The following is a 23393-nucleotide window of genomic DNA, read 5'->3' as shown; positions in this document are numbered from 1 at the left end:
CCTATATGAGCAATTCCCTCCCCTGCTACACTACTGTTTACTGCCATACATCCCTGAGCTGCATGTAACTGTCGACTCCACTGATATCAAGATTGCTTTTCTGGAATGACTTGCAGGCACAGATTCAGCAGTTCCTTTTCATATTCATGTTCCTGTCAGAATTAACAGAAACTGTAAGTTTGCATATAGTTCTATCGCTCAGTATATTTTTTCATTTACTTTTATAGTTTAGTTAATAATTTAAACTATTTTCTAATTTAGCAGAGTAATGATTTTTGCAAGGAATGAGAGGGATGCTCTGGCTTTTAGTACACTGGAATAATAAACTCATCCTACCCTGCAGACTGCCTTAAAATGAAAAACCAAAAAAAAACTATAAGGACACTGTCTGAGCCTAAAAGTCATTAACTATTGTATAAAATACAAAATGAGAAGGTTGCTTATAAACATGAGACTAAATCTGCCCGTATGTGTCCGTGTGTAGCACCAATCTCTCACTAATTACCAGGCCAATTTGTCACCAAAGCTGCCATATAAATCATTCAGACCTCTTCGTGAGCGCAGCATACTTTGTCTTGTATTCCTGAATGTGCATCTGTGCATGCACCAATGTATTTTATTAAAGATGATTTACCTTCAACTGTGAATCCTCGAATTAGATTAGTCATCTAAAAAAGATGACCCTGCTTTGAGGGGAGGGGGTTCGTGACTACACATCTGCCCGTGTATATGTGTATATTAGTTACCAACTACAGTGTGTCTAATTATAATACTAATGCACTGAACCTCAAGATAAACAGAAGCTGTTTTGTTTAGGGTTACTGAATGTTCATCTGCACAGCTTTAGGCCGGGTGATCTGGATTTTGAGTTATCTGTCATCCATCAGGAGCAACCTATTGCGGACACTGATTTGTCCTTTTCGAATGCTGAGTATATGATATCTAGTCATCACTCTCGACCAGGTTTTGCACTACTGGCTCAACTCCGTGTCAAAAGAAATGGGTATTTTATTGGCCTGGTATAGAGAAATTGGCTTGGTATATGTAAACAAAGGCACACATAAAAGTTCTCATTCTGTCTGCCTAGCCTGGGTTCTGTTCCACTTCAGCTGATTTAATTTTAGATATAAACTAAAGTTCCAGTTTAATATACTTTCTGTTCATCTTAACAGCTGGAGAAACAGACTGTCTATAGTCAACAAGAGATAATTATTTTGTAGAATATAAAGTAAACACAAAATACATTTAGTGAACTAAAAGCAACTTGGTCACAGCACTTATACGGAAGTGAGAAATTGATCAAGAGAGTTGGGTGGTTGGGAAGAGGAGGAGACTTAGAACAGGATGGCGAGATAAAGGTGCAAGGGTATGTATGGGAAAATGGTGGTGCGTTGTAAGAAGAGGGCGTATTGCTGAGTAGGGACAGACACACCTGGAGGATCTTTTACTGAGACCACCTGCTGCAGGATGCGGTGACGGTTTTGTATAAATTACGGTTAACACAGTGGGTCCGGTGAGTATCCTACTTGAGGTTATGGAAGTGGCCACCTAGAGTTTTTTTTTTTTTTTCTATGTAAGAAAGAAGGAACCAAAAGCCAGAAGCGCGCAATTGTTCCAGCCAAGAAAAAAAATCACGATCCATTCATTTTGAGATGCCTGGACACACTGCGTTTGAAAGACAGATCATAGGAAGTAGGAAATATAGACAGTCAGCTCCAGAGCTGACCTGTTGCATACATGAAAGACTGGGAGTAACGGTTAACTCTAGCATTAGAGACATGGACAGAAAAGGGATGAGAGTTTATTGGTAGAAGGGGGTCACGCACCCACCGTAGTGGCAGAGGGATGCAAGCAGACAGTACAGAGGAGCAATGACCATTGAAATAGCTATAGAAAAAAGCTAAGAATGCAACAGTGTGGTGAAGAGACAAAGGTTGAAGAGAGCCAGATAGAGGAGGAGAGTTGATGAGATGAAAAGTCTTTGACTCCACCTTGTTCAGAAGAGCTGTATGTGGGGAGCTTCACCACACGTGAGAGTTGTACTCTACACAGGGGCGAACAAAACCCACGTACAAAGTCAACAACTGTGCAGGGGCAAAGAATTCACACCTAATCTCTCGAAAGATTTTACAAGAGATATATGATTTTTCCAAGATAAAACCAGCGAGAAGAAACCCCAAGTATAATTTAGGATTAGAGAATACTCCTGTGGAAAATTTGTCAGGTTGAAAGATCTTAATACTGCATTTAACCCCAATCAGAGATATGGGCCAAGTCAGACATTAGGTGTGCCATATCCCCATCCCTTTTCTGTTGAAGTCATTGCTGAACTGGATGCTGAGGGAAGTGTATGGAAAGGTGAAGGGTGGAGGTATCAGCATATGAGTCGATAGGATTAGATGTACAGCGTAGGTCACTGATTAATAAAAGGAAGAGAGTTGGAGATAAGACGCTGAGGAACACCACCATTGATAGCTCTAGGAGAAGAATGATCACCGCCTACAACAGCAGCTATAGAGTGACTGGAAAGGAAACTAGAGATGAAGGCATAGATAGTAGGATAGAAACAGTAAGAGGGCAGTTTGAAAATTAAAGATCTATACCATGCTTGATCGAAAGCGTGTGAGATGTCAAGTGAAATGGCAAAGCTTACGCCAAAGTCCCGAAAGGAGGATGACCAGGAGTTTGTTGGTGAGATCACCAGTGGAACGTCCCTGGCGGAACCCATACTGACGATCAGAAAATGGCTATGATAGGAAAGGTGCATTATTATTATTATTATTTTTTTTAAAGAACAGACTCAAAAACGTTTGAAATACAGGAGTTAAAAGCAATTGCGAATGGTCGCCCTTCTTTGGGACAGACTGATTGAGAGCAGAATTCCAGCAGGAAGGAAAGGTACAAGTTGATATTCAAAGGTGAAAGAGTTTATCTAGGCAGGGTGTAAGCACAAAAGCACAGTTCTTGAGGATAACAGGAGGGATCCCATCAGGTCCATATGCCTTGTTTGTACTGAGACCAGTGATGGCAGAAAATACACCAGCTGAAAAAATTTTAATATTACACATGAGGAAATCAGAGGGGGGAAAGTGATGAAGGAACAGCACCAGAATCGTCTAAGGCGGAAGTGGAGGAGAAAGTCTGAATGAAGAGTTCTGCTTTATCGGTAGGAGAAATAGCTGCAGACCCATAAGAGTGGAAAAGAGGAGGGAATGGTGATGAAGTAAAGTTGTTAGAAATGTTTTTGGCAAGATACCAGAAGAAACAGGAAGAATTCGAGTTGAAGAGTTCAGAGCATTAAGTACGAAGGAAATTATTTACAGAAGAGCGAAGAACAGACTTAGCATGATTCCAGGCAGAAACATACAAGAGATGAGATTCAGGGGTAGGTTGGCTCTGGCACCTTTTGTAGGCCTTCTCCTTGTTGTGGACAGCATTAGAACAAGCGTGATTAAACCAAGTTTTTTTTTTTTTTTTGCATTAGTCAAAGGATAAGAGAAGGGAATGTATGCTTCAATGCCTGAGAGAATAACCTCCATAACGCGCAAGGCAAACTCATATGGCTGTTGGCCATGGATGCAATACTCTCTCCAGGGAAAATCAAAGAAGTTCTGCCTCAGGGCCTCCCAATCAGCAGCTCTTAAACTCTGAATTGTACTCTCTGCCAGATCCTCATATTCGCCTCTCTCCCATGTCTTTGATCTGGGTGGCATGTACAAACTGGCTACAATTACTTTCCCTTCAGATGTATTTATCTCTACTGCAATCAGTTCTACTTGTGAGAGTATATCTAGTTCTATTTCTTTGACTTTTAGATTTTTCTTAGTTATTATTATAATTCCTCCTCCTTTTTTTAAGTTCCTATCTCTTCTCCATATAATATATTCCTCTAAGTTTAGGATGTCATTTGATATCTTGGTGTTAATTTTGTTTCAGTTAAGCATATTATATGCGGTTCATTTTCTCTGACATAATCATTCATCTCTAATAATTTAGATACCATTCCATCCACATTTGAGTATATCAACTTAATCATCTTGTTTATATACTTGTCATGATTTGGTTCTACTACCTTCCTCCTTTTTATTCCCTCCTGTTTATGTACCACTTTCGTACCTGCAATCCAATTACTTTGTAAAAAAAAAAAAAAATGTATTCTTCTCCTCCTCTGATCTTCCCTCATTTTTTGTTTTTGCTTCCTCCCTCTTCTCTTTCAGTAATTCCAGTTCCTCTTGTGTTAGGCATCTTTTTATCCATACATTTTTGAACTCCTCTTTTTCCATAAGATTCATTACATTTTTTAGTATCTCCTCCACGGTGTTTACACTCTGGAAGGTTACCTTTAGGGGTCTTGACTTGCTTTTCTCGTATTTCCCTAACCTTTTGTGTTCCTCTATGTCTTTACTACAGATTTCCTCTGATACTTCTTTCAATATGCCCATTACATTTGCCATCTCCTTTTTGTCTCTTGAGATCTTGTTTTTTTTACTTCTTCCTCTTCTATACCAGTGATTCTATAGATTTGTTGATATCTACTGAATCTCTGACTAACTTAGGATTGTTATGGATTATTCTTTTCACATCCTTTTTAATGCTTTTTTCTTCCACTCTTGTTTCCAAGTCTTTCTTTACTTTCACCATTTCTGCGTAAGTGGTTTCCATATCATTTTTGTAGCTTTGCACAGCGTCATTCACCTGTGTTATCTTCTCCTCAATATCACTGCTCTGGTCTATCAGACTGCTTACTTGCCTAACTGTCTCTGTATCATTTTTGAACTCTTCCATAATACTGTCATGGTTGATTACTGTACTCGCCATTTCACTAACTTTCCCCCTAAGTGTACCCACTTCAACTGTTAGCTCATCTATGGTTGTGTCTTTCTTGTTGACTTCCTTTCCTAATTTTTCTATTTCTTCCTTTTGCAAGTGCATCTGTTTCTTAATTTCATCAATCTCATTTTGAAAAGCCATCTCTAACCTGTGTACTCGTTCCACCAGTTTATTGTGAGTCTCTATTTCAACCAGCTCTCGGTAGAAATCATCATCCTGCTTTCTACCTTTATCCCTTTTCTTTTCCAAATCTGCTTTACTAAAGTATGTGGTCATTTTGCAGTACTGAAAGTGCATACAGTACTTACATTCCCTGGGGCAGATTGTGGACTTAACAACAATCAGCTGATTGTGCCCATTCTTGCGCTGCTTTGTTTTCTTTTCTGTTTGACCAAGTCTTACTTAAAACTTCTTCTTTTTTTATATCAGAGCACCATTTAGTCTAACCTTGTACAGAGCTTGACTCATATAAAGATACTAATTTAGGTAATGCCGCTGGCCAAGCTGGCCAAGTACAGAGCAGTGGCGACGTCCATCTGCTCTCCTCGGTGCCTCGGTGTGTGTGTGTGTGTGTGTGTTACCAAATTATCTCGTCTTCATATCTGGCTTATAGGTAACTTGTACCTTAGTGATAATTTATTTTGGCAGGCAATTAGAATTCGTTCCCCAAACGCTTCTACTTTATTTTTAATATGGATTGGCTTCTAGTGAGACTAGACTAATGAATTCCGAAGAGTTTTGCGAATTTTCTTCAAATGTGGTTTGTTGTGGGCATCATCCAGCCCTCTTAAATAATCAGAAGAGGATGACTCCGTCGCTGATGCCTGTCCAGGATGCAACACAGCATCCCACATTATGGAAGACTGCACTACACACAATCACTTACGCCAGCAACACAACATACACTCCTTGAGAGCTTTGTGGGAGAGCCCGGTCTCGGCCGTGGCCTTCCTTGGGGACTCGGGGCCGTTCGGACTGACTGCCTAGTGAACAAAACTACTACTACTACTACTACTACACATTTTGGCGGGTGATTAGCATTCGGTCCCCGAATGCTTTTGTTTCGTTTGCTTTTGCTGTATTGGTGCCATCAGGTGAGGGCATCATTCTTCTGCACTTTAATTTATAACTAAGTATAGAAGGTTAACACACACACACACTCTCTCGCTCTCTCTCTCTCTCTCTCTCTATGCGTGAGTGCGGCGATACGAAATATATCATTATTCTGGACTTGCGTGCCACGCCTGTGTGTACATTCAATCCATATTGCGTAACGTTATGGCTTCCTTGTGTACTTTGAGAATGTATGAGTTTGCCTGCATGTGTTTGAGTTCGTGGGTGTGTATATGGTGTATGTGTTACAAAAAAGTCTCTGCCAGTTCATCACTAACACCACCACCATCATTACCACCACAATCATCATAATTATTATAATCATCTTCATCATTACCACCATACTTATTACCTTTACCTCGTTCCAATTCTGTGTCAATACCTCAGTTCCTAGTCTCTTTTCTAGAACGAATGTAGTCGTCTTGTGGTACCAGGAACACATCATCATCATCATCAGCATCATCCGGACCTCCTTTACCACCCAAGGGCAGGGTGAGGAACCAGGAACACACGTACAATAAATACATTGCAATATGGTGATAGGATTAAACAATAGTGTTTTAATTGCATAAGTGAAATATTTCTTGCAACCTGAGAAAATAGTCCGGTCGTGGGAAAAAAAAAAAAAACGAAGTCAACTTGTCTCCGTATACTGAAGGTGTTACTAGAAACTGTGTGTAACCCGTTCATTGATATGCGTCTTTTAGTACCTGAATAAATATACCTGACTAAAATCGTGTGACGATGGAAAAAGGAAACATAACATCACAAACGCCATCGTAATAAAACGGTTAATTTGCAAGTACTGCCTCCTTAAATCATCCTTATGATAACCTTGCCAGTATCTTAGAAGAGAGGTTTGGGGTGAATGGACGATATAGGCGAGAGGGAGAGGAGAAAAGAAGAAAAAAATATGAAAGGGTGAAGGAAGAGAGGAAGGAAAAATTGGAACGAAGAACATGGAAAGCGAGGAAGAAGGGGGGAAAGGTAAGAGAAAGGGAAAGATATTCCTAAACATAAGTAATGTCTTCTGGCGGTGCATTAAGATGAATATACCAGAAATAAAGAAGACATCGTGGTGCTGAAAGAGCTAACCTAATGATCGAGATAACGCAAGCAGTATGTTCTAGCTAACGTCCAACAATTTCATTACTGAATCTTAATAGGAGCCTGAGAGTGTTGTTTCCCTTCACTCCGATGTCATGATTTTTAGTTTAATCAGGCTACGAATAAATAGTATTGTTTAGCCTGAGAGAATACTCTAGAAGTGAAGGGTTTATGAAATCTTTGCTAAATGTGATCCCTCTACTTGTAAAGTTTCTCGTGAACTATGTAAAACTGTTTGGAAACACAGAGAATAACTTTATAAAGACGCCTTCATACTGACTGGATTAAAGGTTACAAGAAGGATAACATTGAAGGCGTGATGGGGTAAGCGCTCTCAACATCCACCCCTACACACCACACTTTTACCTTACAATCCCTTAGAGCTGTTTTTCCCTTAAGACAGCCCGTACTTTCAACCAGCTGTTTGGGATTTACGAGGGGATGTACAACTGTGCTAATTACAGTAATGCCTGTAATGTGATCACCGTACGTGATGCACAGTCTGGGACAAAGTTTCGCCTATTGTTTCATCTCTTCTGCTTCTCACTTTCCTCTGCTGGCTAAAAATTCTTAAACTGAGATAGGCTTGGTATGGTTCTTTTCCCATATTTAATTCTCTCTGACATGATGCATCTGAGAGGGGAGTGACAGGCATGCCCTTGGTGTTAAACAGACGCAAAGCAACAGCAGGCGACCTTTTGTTCCCGACTGTACAGAGGGAAACATTACATAATGAGAACACGTGAGTAAGGACTGACTGAGGGACAAGTACAGGGTAGGTTTGTGATACACGGAATACAGAATGTGAGTACATAAGGCATTACCTGTACATATGGCATTACCTGTATACATATGGAGAATTTGTACTGGAGTTTGATCTTTGTTCTCTCTCTCTGTCTCTGTCTCTCTCTCACACACACACACACACACACACACACACACACACACATACACACAAAACAGGCTGAGGATGAAACCAAAAATCGTGGTGACGGGGGTGTATAGTGACGAAGCAGGAATAAAACAGTAATAAAACACGATTAAAAAGAAAAAAAAAACGACACGGTATCCTACAGCAGAACTTTACTGGAGTGAAAACATGTGGTGACAGAGACAGGAAACCAGTATATAAAAAACACAGAAGAAAACAGATGGAAAGAAGGATGGAGAGCATGGAAAAGGAAGCTCGTACTTTCACAGAGAATGTTGAAATGTGGAAAGGATATATTCGCAAAATGATTTTTACATCAAAGCGACAAATGCGACATGAAGGGGATTAAGTACAGACAGAAAAGCATTTAACATTTTTTCTTTACACAATTTCGTCACCTTCATGTTACATGTAACTCTGACGTAATACTTATTTCTTATTATTATTATTCCTCTTAATCACTTCACTGGATTACATACCGGTGCTGTAGATCGTTCCAAGTTACTTTTGTTTTTGAAGTTTTTTTTTTTTTTAAGTTTAGGGGAAATATATCAATTGGAGGTCAGATACAACCTTAATTATTCCTCTCACTACTAGGAACTTCTCTATGCCGGGTAAAATACCTCGTAACACCAAGGATAAAATACAGAAAGACGTCATAGTATCGAAGGGTAGCCAGTGATTTATGGGCAGATATTCTCTTTATTGGAGCTGATTTTTGTATGAAAGGTATATTGCAGATGTGTCGAGGAACATCACGGCCCATATTTTTTGAGTAAGAAATAATATCTTAAAAATTAATTTTGTAACCAGATAAGATATATCAAAATTGGATGTACATTTCGTCTGGCATCTGGAGCAGGCCAGAACCCATGTTGCCATGCACCAGACACAATTTACCCACCTGGCTATCCTCGACACCAAAACACATCATCCCCCTGTCCAGTGGAAAGTACGTTAGATCCAAGACTCATGACGGTGTCACATACTGACAGCAGATCTAGGCAGAAATTTAAATTATAAGGAATGATAAACCATGCAACTCCATGCTGTCAGTATTGTACAAAGTAAATGTTAATCATAAATAATGTTTTTCCATGCAATATCATATTCACACTGAAAGCTGAACCATATATAAAATTGTGTACGATGCATTATACAAGGTAAATATAATCTTACAATCAATTTTGCACTAGTTAGAAAATTTGAAGGTCAATCCAACCGATCAGTGGGCAACTCCGGTGTTGGAGTATGGTAATGGAGAAAGAAAATAAACATGTAGACGAGCAGGTTCGTCGGTGAATCAAAGTTTCAGGCACTGGTATCTGCCGCAAGTCTATCCTGCATTGGCTGCAGTACCTAAATAATAATTGGTAAGTGTCTGGCGACATACGAGTGTATTTCCTAAAATCATTCAGTTACCTAAGTTCTAGCTCACAGCATATTTAACTACTTTGTTCAAAGGCCAGTCCGTTACGTACATTTCTCATATTCTAAACCTCATTCTGCTTCTCATTTTTGTACTGTACGTGGGCTAAGGACACACATTAAGCTCCTTTGTGGCAGTCATTTGCCATTTACCAACCTACAGGGGCTGCCGCTAGTCAGTCAGTCACCCACACACTAAGAAAGGGAGTTGGTATACGTGTGCAAGATCCCTCTGCCAATCCACTGTTTATCATGCACTTCGCCACCATGCTTCAAACTCATGAGTAGCATGTTCGGACACCACAGATGGCCACTGATCTTGTTGACGGGTGTTTATACTAAAGCTGAATGCTGGCCATAACAATAAAATACAGTGCCAATAGAATCAAGTAAAGGGAAATCATATATCAAACTAATTACTACATATGTATAGTAAACTACATACTAAACCACACACTACACACTACATATTAAACAGTACAGTATACCCACTAACACTGGATGTTGAGCGTGAGGGTGGCTGATGCCGGGTGTTGCAATGAGGGGTGTGTGACGATACAGGCCACCGAAGCGTTGTGGTGGTCCCGACCTGCCTGTGCTAACGTCAGGTTACTCAGGGTGCGGTACTGACCCTCCTCCCCCACCCACACCGACCGCAACTGCGGGCGAAGTGTGTTGTGTTTAGGTTAGATTAGATTTAATTAGCTTAGATCATAAGCCTAGGGTAGTTTATGATTGGTTCGGTATGAGTAGGTTTGGGTTGTTATATTACGTTATGTGATGTGACATCACAGCATATTAAATAATGTTATATTACAATAGTCTAGGCAAGAATAGGCTAGTTTAAGCTAGGTAAAGTAAGGTGAGGTTAGGTCAGGATATTTGGTTAGGCTAATTTCGTTAATGTCTTTCCTCACACCGCGCGCATCTGGGGTGAGGTGTTTAGTTAATCAGGGTGGTGGTGGATGCTGTGATAATGTGGTAGAGGTTATGGCTGGTGTTGTAAAGAAAGTATAGTGCTGGTGAAGGGAGGTGATGGTCAAGAGGATAAGAAGTGACGCGCTGACCAGAAGAATGTGAGACAGATTCGAGACTGGGACAAGGAGCCACATGGAGATCAGATTTCGTATACAGTTTCATTTTCCCAAAGACTCATTTACCTGTCGCACAAATCCCCGTGCTACGCTATCACAAAAGTCATAAATGAAAATGAAAGAAATGAGTCATTATAGACAACCTATCTATCTACTGCCAGACTCCTTAATCCCCTAAAGGGGTGGCCGCAAACAAATCGCTTCCATGTCGCTCTGTCCCCCGCCATTTCACGTCCCTCACTCCAGCTTATACGACCCTCTCTCATATACCTCTCCACTCCATCTCTCCATCTCAGGATCGGTCCCTCCCTTCCTTTTCCCCCATCCACCTCACTTATATACACTCTTCTCTTTAGTCTCTTGCTCCCCATCCTCTCCACATGGTCAAACCACCTCAATGTATTTCTCCTAACGCTTTCTATCACATCCACATCCACACCACAACGCTCCTTTACTTCCTCATTTGTCAGTCTGTCTCTCAATGTAACTCCACAGGCTCCTCTCAAATAGCTCATTTCCACCGCTCTCAGTCTTGTCTTGTATCCGTTCAACAGTGTCCAAGCTTCACTTCCGTAAGTTAGAGTTGGTATCACAATACTGTCATACAGCGCCTTTTTTTACTTCTATGCTCACTTCCCTATTTCCTATCACTACTTTCAAAGAACCAGCAACCTTTCTTCCTTGTTTACCCTTTCATGAACTTCATCCTCCAAACTTCCATCCTTACTCATCACACTATCCAAGTACTTAAATGCACTCACATTTTCCATTTCCCCACCATCCAACCTCACTGTACATTTAGTGACTTCATTTCTCCCGAACACCAAAACAATACTCTTCCCTACATTCACCTTTAGATTTCGCTTCTATAACACTCCCAAACTCAGCCACCAGGCCTTGCAGCTCCCCTTCATCGTCACTTACAACACAGTATCATCTGCAAACAACAGTACAGGAGGCTTCCGAGCACTGCCCTCTCTCATTAGAGCCGCTCCAATACCCACTGCCCTACCTTGTACCTCTTTTATAACCCCATCCATATACAGATTGAACAGCCATTGAGACATAACATATCCCTGTTTCAAGCCAACATTCAAATAGAAAAATTCACTCAGTTCACTATCTACGAGCACTGCAGCCTTAGCACCCTCATACATACTCTTCACGGCATTCAAGAATTTCCTATCTACTCCATATAAGGTATAACAAGACTGTGGGTATTAATAACCAAGTAGTGACATATGAAGGAAGGTATGTGACACTGATTATGAGTAGGACTGCCAGGCCTCAGGGAATCGGATATTCAGAGCAACATGCGGTACAAGTGTTACTCTCGATTATTACAGTATAACTTAGTTTTTTTTATGGAATGGTTTATATATATATATATATATATATATATATATATATATATATATATATATATATATATATATCATATCACAACTCCAGGTATTTGGAAGTAGGATAAAGTCGCCTCATGCTTCCCTTATCAAAATGAGAAATACGTCGTGGAAGCGAAGGAGTTAAGGCAGGAGTTGAAAAAGCTTGTGAAGCGGCTATAATTTACCGTTTACGGGACACACTCGCTCTGGCCTACACAAATCCTAATACATATCAGTAATGGTCCACACTGACTCAAGGTACATACACTCCATGATGTGCCTTGATTTCAAAGTGTCGTTGTAGTTCTAACCCTAAGGTAGTCTGAATGTGAACGCGACAGACTGCAAGTTGATGCTGCCCTTTTCAGTCCACCATCCTCCCTGTACAGGACACACAAGAACTTGAGACATTTGTATATCCGGGCAGCAGAATCACCCAGTTATAACGGTGCAACAACTATGTCTCGAACTGTTCAAACAGAAGGGTTATTCCAACACATTTATCTTCTCAGCAAACCAAATATTCCAATGCGAGTATAACACTTCTATATATACACACCACAACAGAAACACCTCCAGTGTATTTCAAGTATTTAAGGGCAGTTTTCAGATTTACGAATATATTCTAAAATACTTTAATGTACAGTTAAAATACTGTACTCTCTCTCTCTCTCTCTCTCTTCTAAAATACTTTAATGTACAGTTAAAATACTGTACTCTCTCTCTCTCTCTCTCTCTCTCTCTCTCTCTCTCTCTCTCTCTCTCTCTCTCTCTCTCTTCTAAAATACTTTAATGTACAGTTAAAATACTGTACTCTCTCTCTCTCTCTCTCTCTCTCTCTCTCTCTCTCTCCTAAAATACTTTAATGTACAGTTAAAATACTGTACTCTCTCTCTCTCTCTCTCTCTCTCTCCTAAAATACTTTAATGTACAGTTAAAATACTGTACTCTCTCTCTCTCTCTCTCTCTCTCTCTCTCTCTCCTACAGCAGAGGGTTTCCAGGCCTGGAAATAAAGATCTTAATACAGGCTGCTGTCTGCTGTTGCCTGCCCTATAGCAATACATCGTGTGTGTGTGTGTGTGTGTGTGTGTGTGTGTGTGTGTGTGTGTGTGTGTGTGTGTGTGTGTGTGTGTGTGTGTGTGTGTGTGTGTGTTATGAAATATTCTTTTGTTATGGACTTGCGTGACGGCCGTGTGTACATTCAGTGCTTATTAAGTATTCTTATGACTTCTCTGTGTATAAATACAGGGTGTCCCGTAAGTCCAGCTTCATGGAAACTTTTATGGAATCTGTTCATAATCACCCCCATATTCAAGTATCTAGAGAGAAAAAAAATATGCATTAATCCCTACGATGTCAGACTTATGGGACACCTTGCAGAGAATGTATGACTGTACTGTACAGATATATATGAGTGTTGTGTATACGGTAAGCGTTTTTCCCTTTTTTGTGTCCGACTTTGGACACAGGCTTGACACTTCGGTCACTGAGTCCCAGGAGTCCTTTTACGTGTCACACTCTTTAATACGTCACCACTAAAGCACTAACAATCACTAACCACACTGGTAAATGCATGGGCATTGACTTTCAGGACTGGTGTCATAGTATTAGTGGGGTTATTTTTGTGACATGTCAGTAGGTGACGTGAGAGATCATTGCTGTCTATTTCAACGAATATCATCAAACTGTTCCCTGTTCCGGCCAGGGATTCAACGCTCGTTCCCGCAGACCACTTCTCTAATCACTCCATATGTATATCAATCACCATCCGCACCATCACCATCATTATCATTATTATTACCAAGATTATCTTTACCCCATTATTTTCCCCGCACCGTCAGTTATTCCGTGGGGTTTATGGGAACCAATAAAAAATAAACAAGGTAAAGGAGGTAGATGAGAAAGGAGGAAGAGATAAGTAGGATGGAAGTAATGGAAGCAATGAAGAAAGTCAAAATGGGGAAAGCCCCAGGAACTGATGAAGTGTGTGCTGAAGCACTGGAGAGAGATAGCAATAGAATTGATTTGGAAGATATGCAAACTGGCCTGGTAGGAAGGTATAGTCGTGGATGATTGGAATTCAGGTATAATTATTCCCCCGTACAAAGGAAAAGGGGAAATAGAAGTGTGTGGTAATAATACGGTTATTAGTCTTCTTAGTCTAATAGGGAAAATATATGGTAGGATATTTATTGACAGAGTTAAAGAAATAACAGTTCAATTAACTGGAGAAGAACAGGGATGTTTCAGGAAGGGAAGAGGTTGTGTAGATCACATGTTCATCCCAAGGCGTTAAGTGGACAAGTTTCTAGAGAAGGGAAAGAAGTTGTATGCTGCCTTCGTGGATTTGGAAAGAGCATCTAACAGAGTGGGGATAGACAAGGAATGTGGACAATGAAAATAATATATGGAGTAAATGAGAAGAGGCTGAATGCCGTAAAGAGAATGTATGAGGGTGCTAGGGCTGCAGTGCGTGTGAATAGTCAACTAAGTGAATTTTTCTATCAGAATGTTGGATTGAAACAGGAATGCGTCATGTCGCCATGGTTGTTCAATCTGTATATGGATGGGGTTATAAAAGACATACAAGGCAGGGCAGTGGATGTTGGAGAGGTACTTATAAGAGACGGCAGTGTTTGGAATCTTCCTATTCTGTTGTTTGCAGATGACACTGTACTGTTATGTAAAGACGAAGGGGAACTGCAAGGCTTGGTGAATGAGTTTAAGAGGGTATGTAAGAAACAGACTAAAGGCGAATGTAGGGAAGAGTAAAGTTCTGGTCTTCAAGGGGAATGAAGTCGCTGAATGCAAAGTGAGACTGGATTGTGAGGAATGGGAAAATTTGAGTGCATATAAATACTTGGGTAGTGTGCTGAGTAGGGATGGAAGTTTAGAAGATGAAGTACTTGAAAGGGGTCGAAAAGGAAGAAATGTTGCTGGTTCACTGACACCAGTGTTAAGATATAGGGAAGCGGCCATGAAAATAAAAGTCTCTGTATGGCAGTATTGTGATCCCCACTCTAACGTATAGAAGTGAAACCTGGACCTTGTTGGAAGGACACAAGTCAAGAGTGAGGGCAGCGGAAATTAGTTATTTGAGAGGAGTATATGGAGTTGCATGGACATTCAGACTGACAAAAGAGGAAGTGAAAGAGCATTGTAGTGAGGAGGTGGATATAATAGAAAGTGCTAGGAGAAATGCACTGAGGTTGTTTGGCCAAGTTCAAAGGTTTGAAAGTGAAAGACTAACTAGAAGAGTGTATGTGAGAGACGTGGAGGGGGGAGAGGAAGGGGGAGACTGATGATGATATGGAGGGATGGAGCAGAGAGGTATATGAGAGGGGGTGTAAGTTGGGAGGAGAGCAGCGAAATGGCAGGGAACAGGGCAACATGAAGGCGGTTTGTTTGTGGTCAACTCTTACGGGATTAAGGCATCTGGCAATAGATAGAAAGTCATCCATCCAAAAGATCAGAACGTCGAAGTCGTAGCGACCTCAAATGTAACCCTAGCTAAAAAGATTATTTCCAATTATATTACCTCATTAATCTATACCAATAATCTTTTAGTGTCTGAATTCAGTATATAAAGATCATAGCTCTTGCAGCCATTACATTATATTAACACTTACGAAAACAGGCTGGTAATTTCAAATGTCTAATTCAAAACTGTAAATTCATACGTTAAAGGATTATTATACCCCTCCTCCCCTAAACTGCCCTCTTACGGTTTCTATCCTTCTATCTGTAACTTCATCTCTAGCTTCCTTTCTGGCAGTTCTATAGCTGCTGTTGTAGACAGCCACTGTTCTTCTCCTTGAACTATCAATAACGGTGTTCCTCAGGGCTTTGTTCTATCAGCAACTCTCATTTTTCTACTCGCTAATGGCCTTCTAAGCTGTATATCTAACCCTATCCACTCATATGTTGATGCTCCATCTTTCACCTTTCCATTCGCTTCCTACAGCGTCCATCTCAGCAGTTACTTCAACGAACAAGGGAAGAGGCAATGGCACACCTAATGTCTGACTTGGCTTGTATATCTGATTGGGGTAAAAGTAATATTGTTATTTTTAATGCTTCAAAAACTCATTTCTTACATCTTTCAACGTGACAAAATCTTCCGGAGTATCCTCTAAACTTTAACAATTTTCAAATCAATCCTGCATCATCTTTAAACATACTTAGGCTTTCATTCTCTCGAGATTTATTTTGAAAAGATCATATAACCCCTCTTATAAAATCTGCTTCCAAGAGATTAGGTGCGCTATGTCGACTCAGTCCCTTTTTTACCCATGCACAGTTGTTGACTTTATACACGAGTTTTATTTGCCCGTGTAGAGTACAGCTCATGTGTCGGGAGGTTCCCCACAAGCAGCTCTTCTCAAAAGGGTGGAGTCAAAGGCTTTTTGTCTCATTAACTCTCCTCCTCTTACTGGCTCCCCTCAACCTTTGTCTCTTTGCCACACTGTTGCATCTTTATCTCTTTTTACTTCAATGGTCACCGCTCCTCTGAACTGTCTGCTTGCATCCCTCCACCACTACGGCAGGCAAGTAGCACCTGTCTAGCAACAAACTCACATCCCTTTTCTGGCCAACTCTCTAATGCAAGAGTTAACCCGTACTCCCAGTCCTTCATGTGAGCAAGAGGTCAACTCTGGAACTGTCTCCCTCTACAATTCCTACGGCCTCTGATCTCCATCTTTCAAATGCAGTGTGCTCAGGCATCTCAAAACGAACAGATCTTGAATCTGGCTCTCTGTTATTATAGCCCACCTCTAATAGGTGGAGCAATTAGATGGGAGAGCAATAATGTTTTTGCCTTCCTGTGTGTGTGTGTGTGTGTGTGTGTGTGTGTGTGTGTGTGTGTGTGTGTGTGTGTGTATCTGTTCCCATTATATCTCATGAATGGCTTGAGCTATCAACATGAAACCTTCTTTAGGGTGAGGTTTGGACCCTGACAGACTGAGAATATGGAAAGGGGGTGGACTCCAAGGTGGTGGATCTACAAAGCCAGGGAACAGGGAATCAGGGTCCTGGCACAGACTTGGAGCAGCTCCCAAATCATGAATAATGGCAGCTGTGGTTTGGGCCCAATCACATTGGGGGAGCGGCTCAGGTGGATGGCACAACAGGCATTTTAGTAGGGCAGAGACAGGCCGGTGAGGACGGCACTGCACCAGCTGGAGAGTGATAACTGCTGCATGTAGCGCAATGCGAAGCACCAGTGACGGCAAACCACTCTCCATACGCAAAATAGCAAGCCGGGTCCAGCATGGAGCTCCGAGCATGACACGTAGTGCATCATTCTGTATGACTTCTAGAGATCTGGAGAGAGGTGGGGAGAGAACAGTCATACAGATTGCTCCATAGTCCACCAGAGATCGTATGGAATGGATGTAAAAAGTACGGAGGACAGAATAAGATGTCCCCAAACTCGTTTTTGAGAGGTACCGGAGAGCAGCCATGCAGGTGGAAGCACGCTCCCGCAGGTATCGGACATGGCTTGCAAAGGTAAGGCCCCCATCAAACCATACCCCCAGATACTGGTGTGTAGAGACGAGGGTGAGCTGGTGACCCCCAAGCAGCACTGGAAAGTCTGGGGGACGGAAGCCGAAAGGCAGACACTTTGTTTTATCAAAATTAATCTTCAGCCTAGCTTGGTGCACTTGGCATGCAGCCAAGAAAGGGCCGAGTCCGCCTGCATAAAACAGTCCCTCCTTGTGAAGACGAGGGCCAGATCGTCTGCATAGCAGAGGAGAGCAATGCCTGGCCCATGGTTCACAATTAGGAGCCCCTCCATGAGGATGTTGAAAAGGAGAAGGCTCAATACGCTCCCCTGGGGGGTGCCAGTAGGATGCTGATGAAAAGGGGAGAAGTGCCCCTGAAAGCAGACTCCAGCGGAGCGATCATGCAAAAAGTCCCTGACCTAGGATAAAAGCCTGCCTCCCACACCCCTGGCTGCAAGAGCCGCCAGGATGACAGTGGGGCTTGCCAGTTCAAAGGCCTTCTCGAGGTCGAGGAAGACAGCCACCCCACTTCCTCCCCTCAGCTCCCCAAGGAATGACGCTAGGCAGTGAGTGGCACTCCTGCCTGGATGGTAAGCGTAAATCCTTGGGTGCAGCGGTCCCAGCCACCAAGCAAGACGGGCCCGCACAACTCTCTCAGCCGTCTTAGCAACACAGCTGAGAAGGGAGATGGGGCACATGGCGGCGGGATCGTGAGGCTTCGGAATCTGGTGGATGACAGGCGTCTTCCACGATCTCGGCAGATACCCCTCAGGCCACGAGAGGTTGACCAGATCAAGCAGACGCTCGCTACCGCAATCTCCAGCATGTGACAAAACAGAGTACATGAGCCCTTAGAGCCCCGGCACAGTGTCCTCCCTGAGTCGCAGCACTTTCTGAAGCTCCTCGCTGGTGATAGGACAATCAGCAGGGTCAGGCGTATCACATGCTGCCTGAATAGCTGTAGCACGAGAGGCAGACAGCTGTGCCTGCAGGGCCCTGATGGACTGCGGGAGATTGGAAGAGGCAGAGCTGTCAGCGAAGTGCTGAGCAAGACAGCTGGCCTCAGCGGCATGGTCATGATGGAAGGGCGGGTGAGGAGGATGTGGATCAGAGACAGACCTGATTCTCCTCCACATCTCACGGAGAGTGGAGTGAGAATCTAGGGTACGACACCATCTGATTCACGCCTCCTCCCTACGGCGGCGCTTCCCAGAAGCCACATATCATGTGACAGCAACCAGGTACTGGCAGTACGAAGATGTACGGCGCCGCCGGTACTGTTTGCGTGCCGCATGAAGCCTCTGGTTCAATTCCTTAACTCTGTCGCAGTAGAACTAGCCGTCTTGATAGTACCTCACCAAGCACCGCTACAATGGGATAGCAAGAGAGGCAGCCTGTGAAAAAATACTTGTCACCTGATCTGCTCAGTTCTCTGGGTCTGAGGCGGGAGGGGATGTCGCAAAGGCCGCCATGAGAGCACGGTCAAAGGCAGCCCAATCCGCCTTGTATAGGTCCCACCGTGGCGGGGGTGGTGGGGGGAGTGGGAGGGGGGTGAGAGGCAGGCTAACAACAAGGGCGAAGTGGTCACTCGCAAGGTGGGGGTGGAGTGACCATGAAGCCAAGCCCGTGAGTGAGGCTGAAACAAATGAGAGGTCGAGGCAACATCCCCCAATATGGGTGGGCTCTGCCATGTCATTTAATAGTGAGACACCACCCATCTCCTCCAGAACCAAAGAAACGTGCCGTCCTGCTTCACTGGACTGAAGAGGTGAAGATAAAAGGGCATGGTGGGCATTAAAGTCGCCCCCTACATACACAGCTTCCCTGGCAGCCTGAGAGAACAGATCTCCCATCTCCAGGGTGCCTCTCTGGCTCCAGTATACATTATATACCATCAGGGGCGATGTCGCCAGGTGGAGAACCACGCCCTGGACCTCCACATCAGGTCCACAGAAAGGAGGGGGCTCACAATCCGTGCACGTGATGTGATCCTGAACCAGAACGGCACATCCCCATGTGACGCCACAAATATAAGGGAGGAGATGGGTTGTGTAGCCCAAGAGATGAAAAGTGGAATTTTCTGGGAGCAGGGTCTCCTGCAGGAGAATAACATGGGGGCGGTCCCTGGCAGCTGCCTCCTGCAAAAGTGGGAGCTTATGCCATGCTCCCAGACAATTCCACTGTAAGAGTCTGAGGGAGGAGTCTACTGGCCGTCCGGCGACAGTTGCAGATGGTCGTCCTCCTGCAGCAGTGACGAGGCCGTGTCCATCTTGGTAGCCATAGATGGTGTGGGTGCTTGACCCAGATGGGGGCGATGATGAGGCAGTTGAGTGGTGGAAGGCTGGGTGTTTAGATGTATGGGCTTGACCCGCTTGGACAGGTGAGCTGGCCTATGAGAGGTGGGACGTGTTCTCCCTGCAGAGCGAGCCGGGTGGCAAGGGAAAAGTGGGGCACCGAGGCTTGCCTTCTTCCTCTCGATTGACTGGTCTACGAGGCGATCGGCAGCTTCGGCGAGAGGCTCTGTTGGGAGAGGGATGTCCAGGGTTTGTGCTATTGTTCTGCTAGGTTCCTGAGCTCCTCAGTCATGAAAGAGATCACCGGAGGAGCAGGAGCGGGGGGCTGGCTGGACACTTAGCAGGATGGTGGCGGCGGGATGGACGTCGACGGGTGGTGGACTTCCGCCATGGTCTTGCCCACAGGAAGGGCGGAAGACAAGGGTTGAAATTCCTGCTCGCTGAGAGCAGGAGGGCTTGAAAGAAGAGGGTGGTGCTGTTCTCCCCAGACGAAGGTGCTTGGGGGAGCTGGAGTGACACTGTTGGTCTGCTGCTCTCACACCCATGCAACCTGCCTCTCCCGACCCTGGTTTACCCGCTGGACCCTCGCAGGGCAACTGCGGTGCCAGGCATGGTGTCGCCCTGAGCAACTGGGGCACTTGACAGTTGTTGGCTCCTTTGCCTGGAGTCACTGCAGACACTGCTCGGTGTCGTGCACTCCACTGCATACTCTGCAGACGATGGGGCGGTTGCAGGTGGTGAGATGGGGACACCTGTAACAGCGCAGTGGCTCGGGCTTGAAGGGGTGGAGATAGAAAACTCCCCAATTGCCCAGGTTGACAGATTCCACGAGAGGGCCCCATAGTGTCACACAAACCTGCAGCGTCTCCTCCCATGTCCACTGATTCTAGCACCGTACTGCCTCCTCAATTAGGTCGTGTTGCAGTAGGATATCCACCGGCATGCGCTGAGGATATCCCATTACAACCACCTTGGTTGTCTGGCAACCCTGAGGCAGCTCCACGATCCTGACGATCGGGGCCTCCTCCTCCGCCACCTCCTTCAAGCGAAGATACGATCCCTCTTTGGTGGGGATCAGCACACAGCTTTCGTCACAGCCAAAGTGATTCATGGCCGTGAGGCTGGGCAGGTGTCGCTCCAGAGCCACTACAGCGTTGTAGCTGGTGCTGTATCCCTCCTGAAGAGGGACGCAAAAGGCCAAAAAAGCAGAGCGTGAAGGCAGAGGAGCCACAACCGAGACCGAGGGGCGTGCAGCAGAGGGTGGTCGTCGAGACCCTGGAGGCTTCGAAGCAGGTGGAAGGGCGTTTCCCTGTGGCGCTCGTCGTGTCTTCCACATCACAATGATGAAGCCTTCATTATCGGGTGAGGAAGCAGGCGCTGCAGAGGAAGGAGCTGCAATGAGAGCATGCACAGCTGGGGGTTGCTTGTCAGTATACACGCCATTGCACGCACCTGAAGTGGCAGTAGGAGACGACGTGGCAGGGTCGGGTGCCAGACGGTGAGGGTCCCTGGAAGGAGGGGCAGCCTTACGTGCAGCACCAGTAGAGGCCTTGCTGCAAGAGGTGTTAGAAGGAGGAGGAGGAGCCAAAACTTTCTCCTCCATTGCCTCATGGACACGTGCAACCTTGGCTGCACATGCTAAGGTGGAAGGGGAGATGAGGCAGCAGCTTGTGCACGGGAAATGGTCCCCGTAGGCCTGGGAGAGGGAGAGGAGACAGAGGCCTCACCAGATGTCGATGAGTGAGAGCTGGCATCAGAAAGGCGCCGCTCTCGCATAGCACCTGGCACAGTGGCAGGGCCCACTAGGCCGCTGCTGAGGAGGCTTAGGAGAAGGAGGGAAGGCAGAGGCCTTGCCAAACATTGACGAGTGAGAGCTGGCATCAGACAGGCGCCACTCTCGCATTGCGCCTGGCACAGTAGCAGGGCGAGATAGCCCCTGCTTGGAAGGTGAGGGGCGAGCTGGCTCTGTAGGCCTAGGGACCTGGGTCTCCTTCATCGTCCCTGAGAGACAGACATGCAAACAAACACCCACAGACACCACTTACACAGGCACACAGACAGATACACTAACATACACCCTCAAAAAAAACAAAACTAACGAAACAATAAACAGTAAAATCTGGCAGGTCCCTACAGTGACGGGCTACCTATGCTCCCCGCCCTCTAAAGGGCGACGTGGGAGGCCCCGCCACTGTCCCCTTTGGGTCTTCCCTATTCTACCAGAGCCGCTCTCTGCGCTTCCTATAATCAGGCCCTAAAGGACCCCCCTCATGGAACTGCCCTAACGGCACCCCTTCAGGGTTCGGCTTCATACCACACAGAGAGACACTAACGGCAGCCGGAAAAAAAAAACACCCCCCCCACACACACACACAGACAAACACACATTCAAGCACACCCACACAGACAAACACACACTCAAGCACACCCACACACACACACACAAGCAGGCGGGGTCTATCTGTCAGGGACAGAGTCTCGCCAAAAACCCGAAATTCGTTCTCAGTAAATGAGAAAAAGTCCACAGCTCGAGAGAGACTGGCCGGAGGTCTGCTCACGACGAGAGCTAGGAAGGAAGCGACTTTTCCTTTTTTTTTTTTTTTTTTGCCTATCGACCAATGGGGCAAAGCCCCTGGTCATTAAGGCCATATATATATATATATATATATATATATATATATATATATATATATATATATATATATATATATACGCACACACATACTTCCATGCATATATACAAACACATTCTCATGCACACGCACATATATATATATATAATAATTTTTATTTTATTTATTTTTTTGTATTTTTTCTTATTCTTTTTTATTGGTTTTATATTTTAAGCCTTGTAATACTTATAAAGAGAAACCTAATCTAAACACCCTAAAACTAATCACCTAACAGACAAATCGCTAACCTATACTAAATCCTAAGTGACAAATAACTAGACCTACACTAATGATAAAAAAGCCTCGACCAAGAGAACACCATCGATTGCAGATATGTAATGCCTTTCTACATGACATACCTGCACTCACCACCTGGTGACTGTCAGTCGAGGCACAACCTAATATAGGGGACATCAATATATGAAAGGGAACCAGACAAGTCAGGAACATTTCCATATACGTCAGCTGTCGGCCCTAATTAGAATAACTCAAACAAGATGATATAATATATTTACGTAATATATACAAAAAGTGAAGGACCTCGCCCAACAGACCACCATCGACTGCAAGTGCCCAATACCATTCTATATTGCACACTTGCATTCATCAGCTGGTGACTCTCAGGCGAGGAACGGGGTTTAATGTAGGGGACATCAATATTAGAAATAGATCAGTAGGAGGATGAACTATTTCAAATATGTCAACTGTCAACCCTAATTAACAGTACAATATATACATATTTACAGTCGATAAAAACCATAACTATACAGTAAAAAAGTTACATCACTCTGATCAGTCTGGTCTCTCTCAAGAAAGCCATCAATTTATCAGTCATAACAATGTCCCCATCACTCAGGATGGTGGAAAGGGTGAAGGGGACGTCAGCTGCGCCGCAGTGATTTATAAGTGAAGCCCTTTCACGAATAAATCGCCGGCAGCGCAGAATGATATGACTGATAGATAACACCTTATCACAGATGTCATTGCGGTAGGAATCGTCTGTCAATATAAGGTTTCATGTGCGTTAGGAT

At 44.1% G+C, this 23393-nt stretch overlaps 1 protein-coding gene across 1 annotated transcript in view; it reads right to left on the bottom strand.

Annotated features, from left to right (window-relative positions):
• The window catches only part of LOC145394910 (cell adhesion molecule 3-like), a 197316-nt gene that overhangs the window by 36242 nt on the left and 137681 nt on the right, over window positions 1-23393 (bottom strand). Inside the window, exon 5 of the mRNA XM_080268660.1 lies at window positions 9906-10068. Coding sequence (XP_080124786.1) covers window positions 9906-10068 — 163 coding nt within the window. The remainder of the gene's footprint in view (window positions 1-9905; window positions 10069-23393) is intronic.

This window comes from Coenobita brevimanus, chromosome 29, assembly GCF_032717465.1.
Source record: "Coenobita brevimanus isolate Jiangsu-jjx chromosome 29, ASM3271746v2, whole genome shotgun sequence".
Lineage (NCBI taxonomy): Eukaryota > Metazoa > Arthropoda > Malacostraca > Decapoda > Coenobitidae > Coenobita > Coenobita brevimanus.
This window is presented reverse-complemented; position numbering and strand designations above follow the sequence as displayed.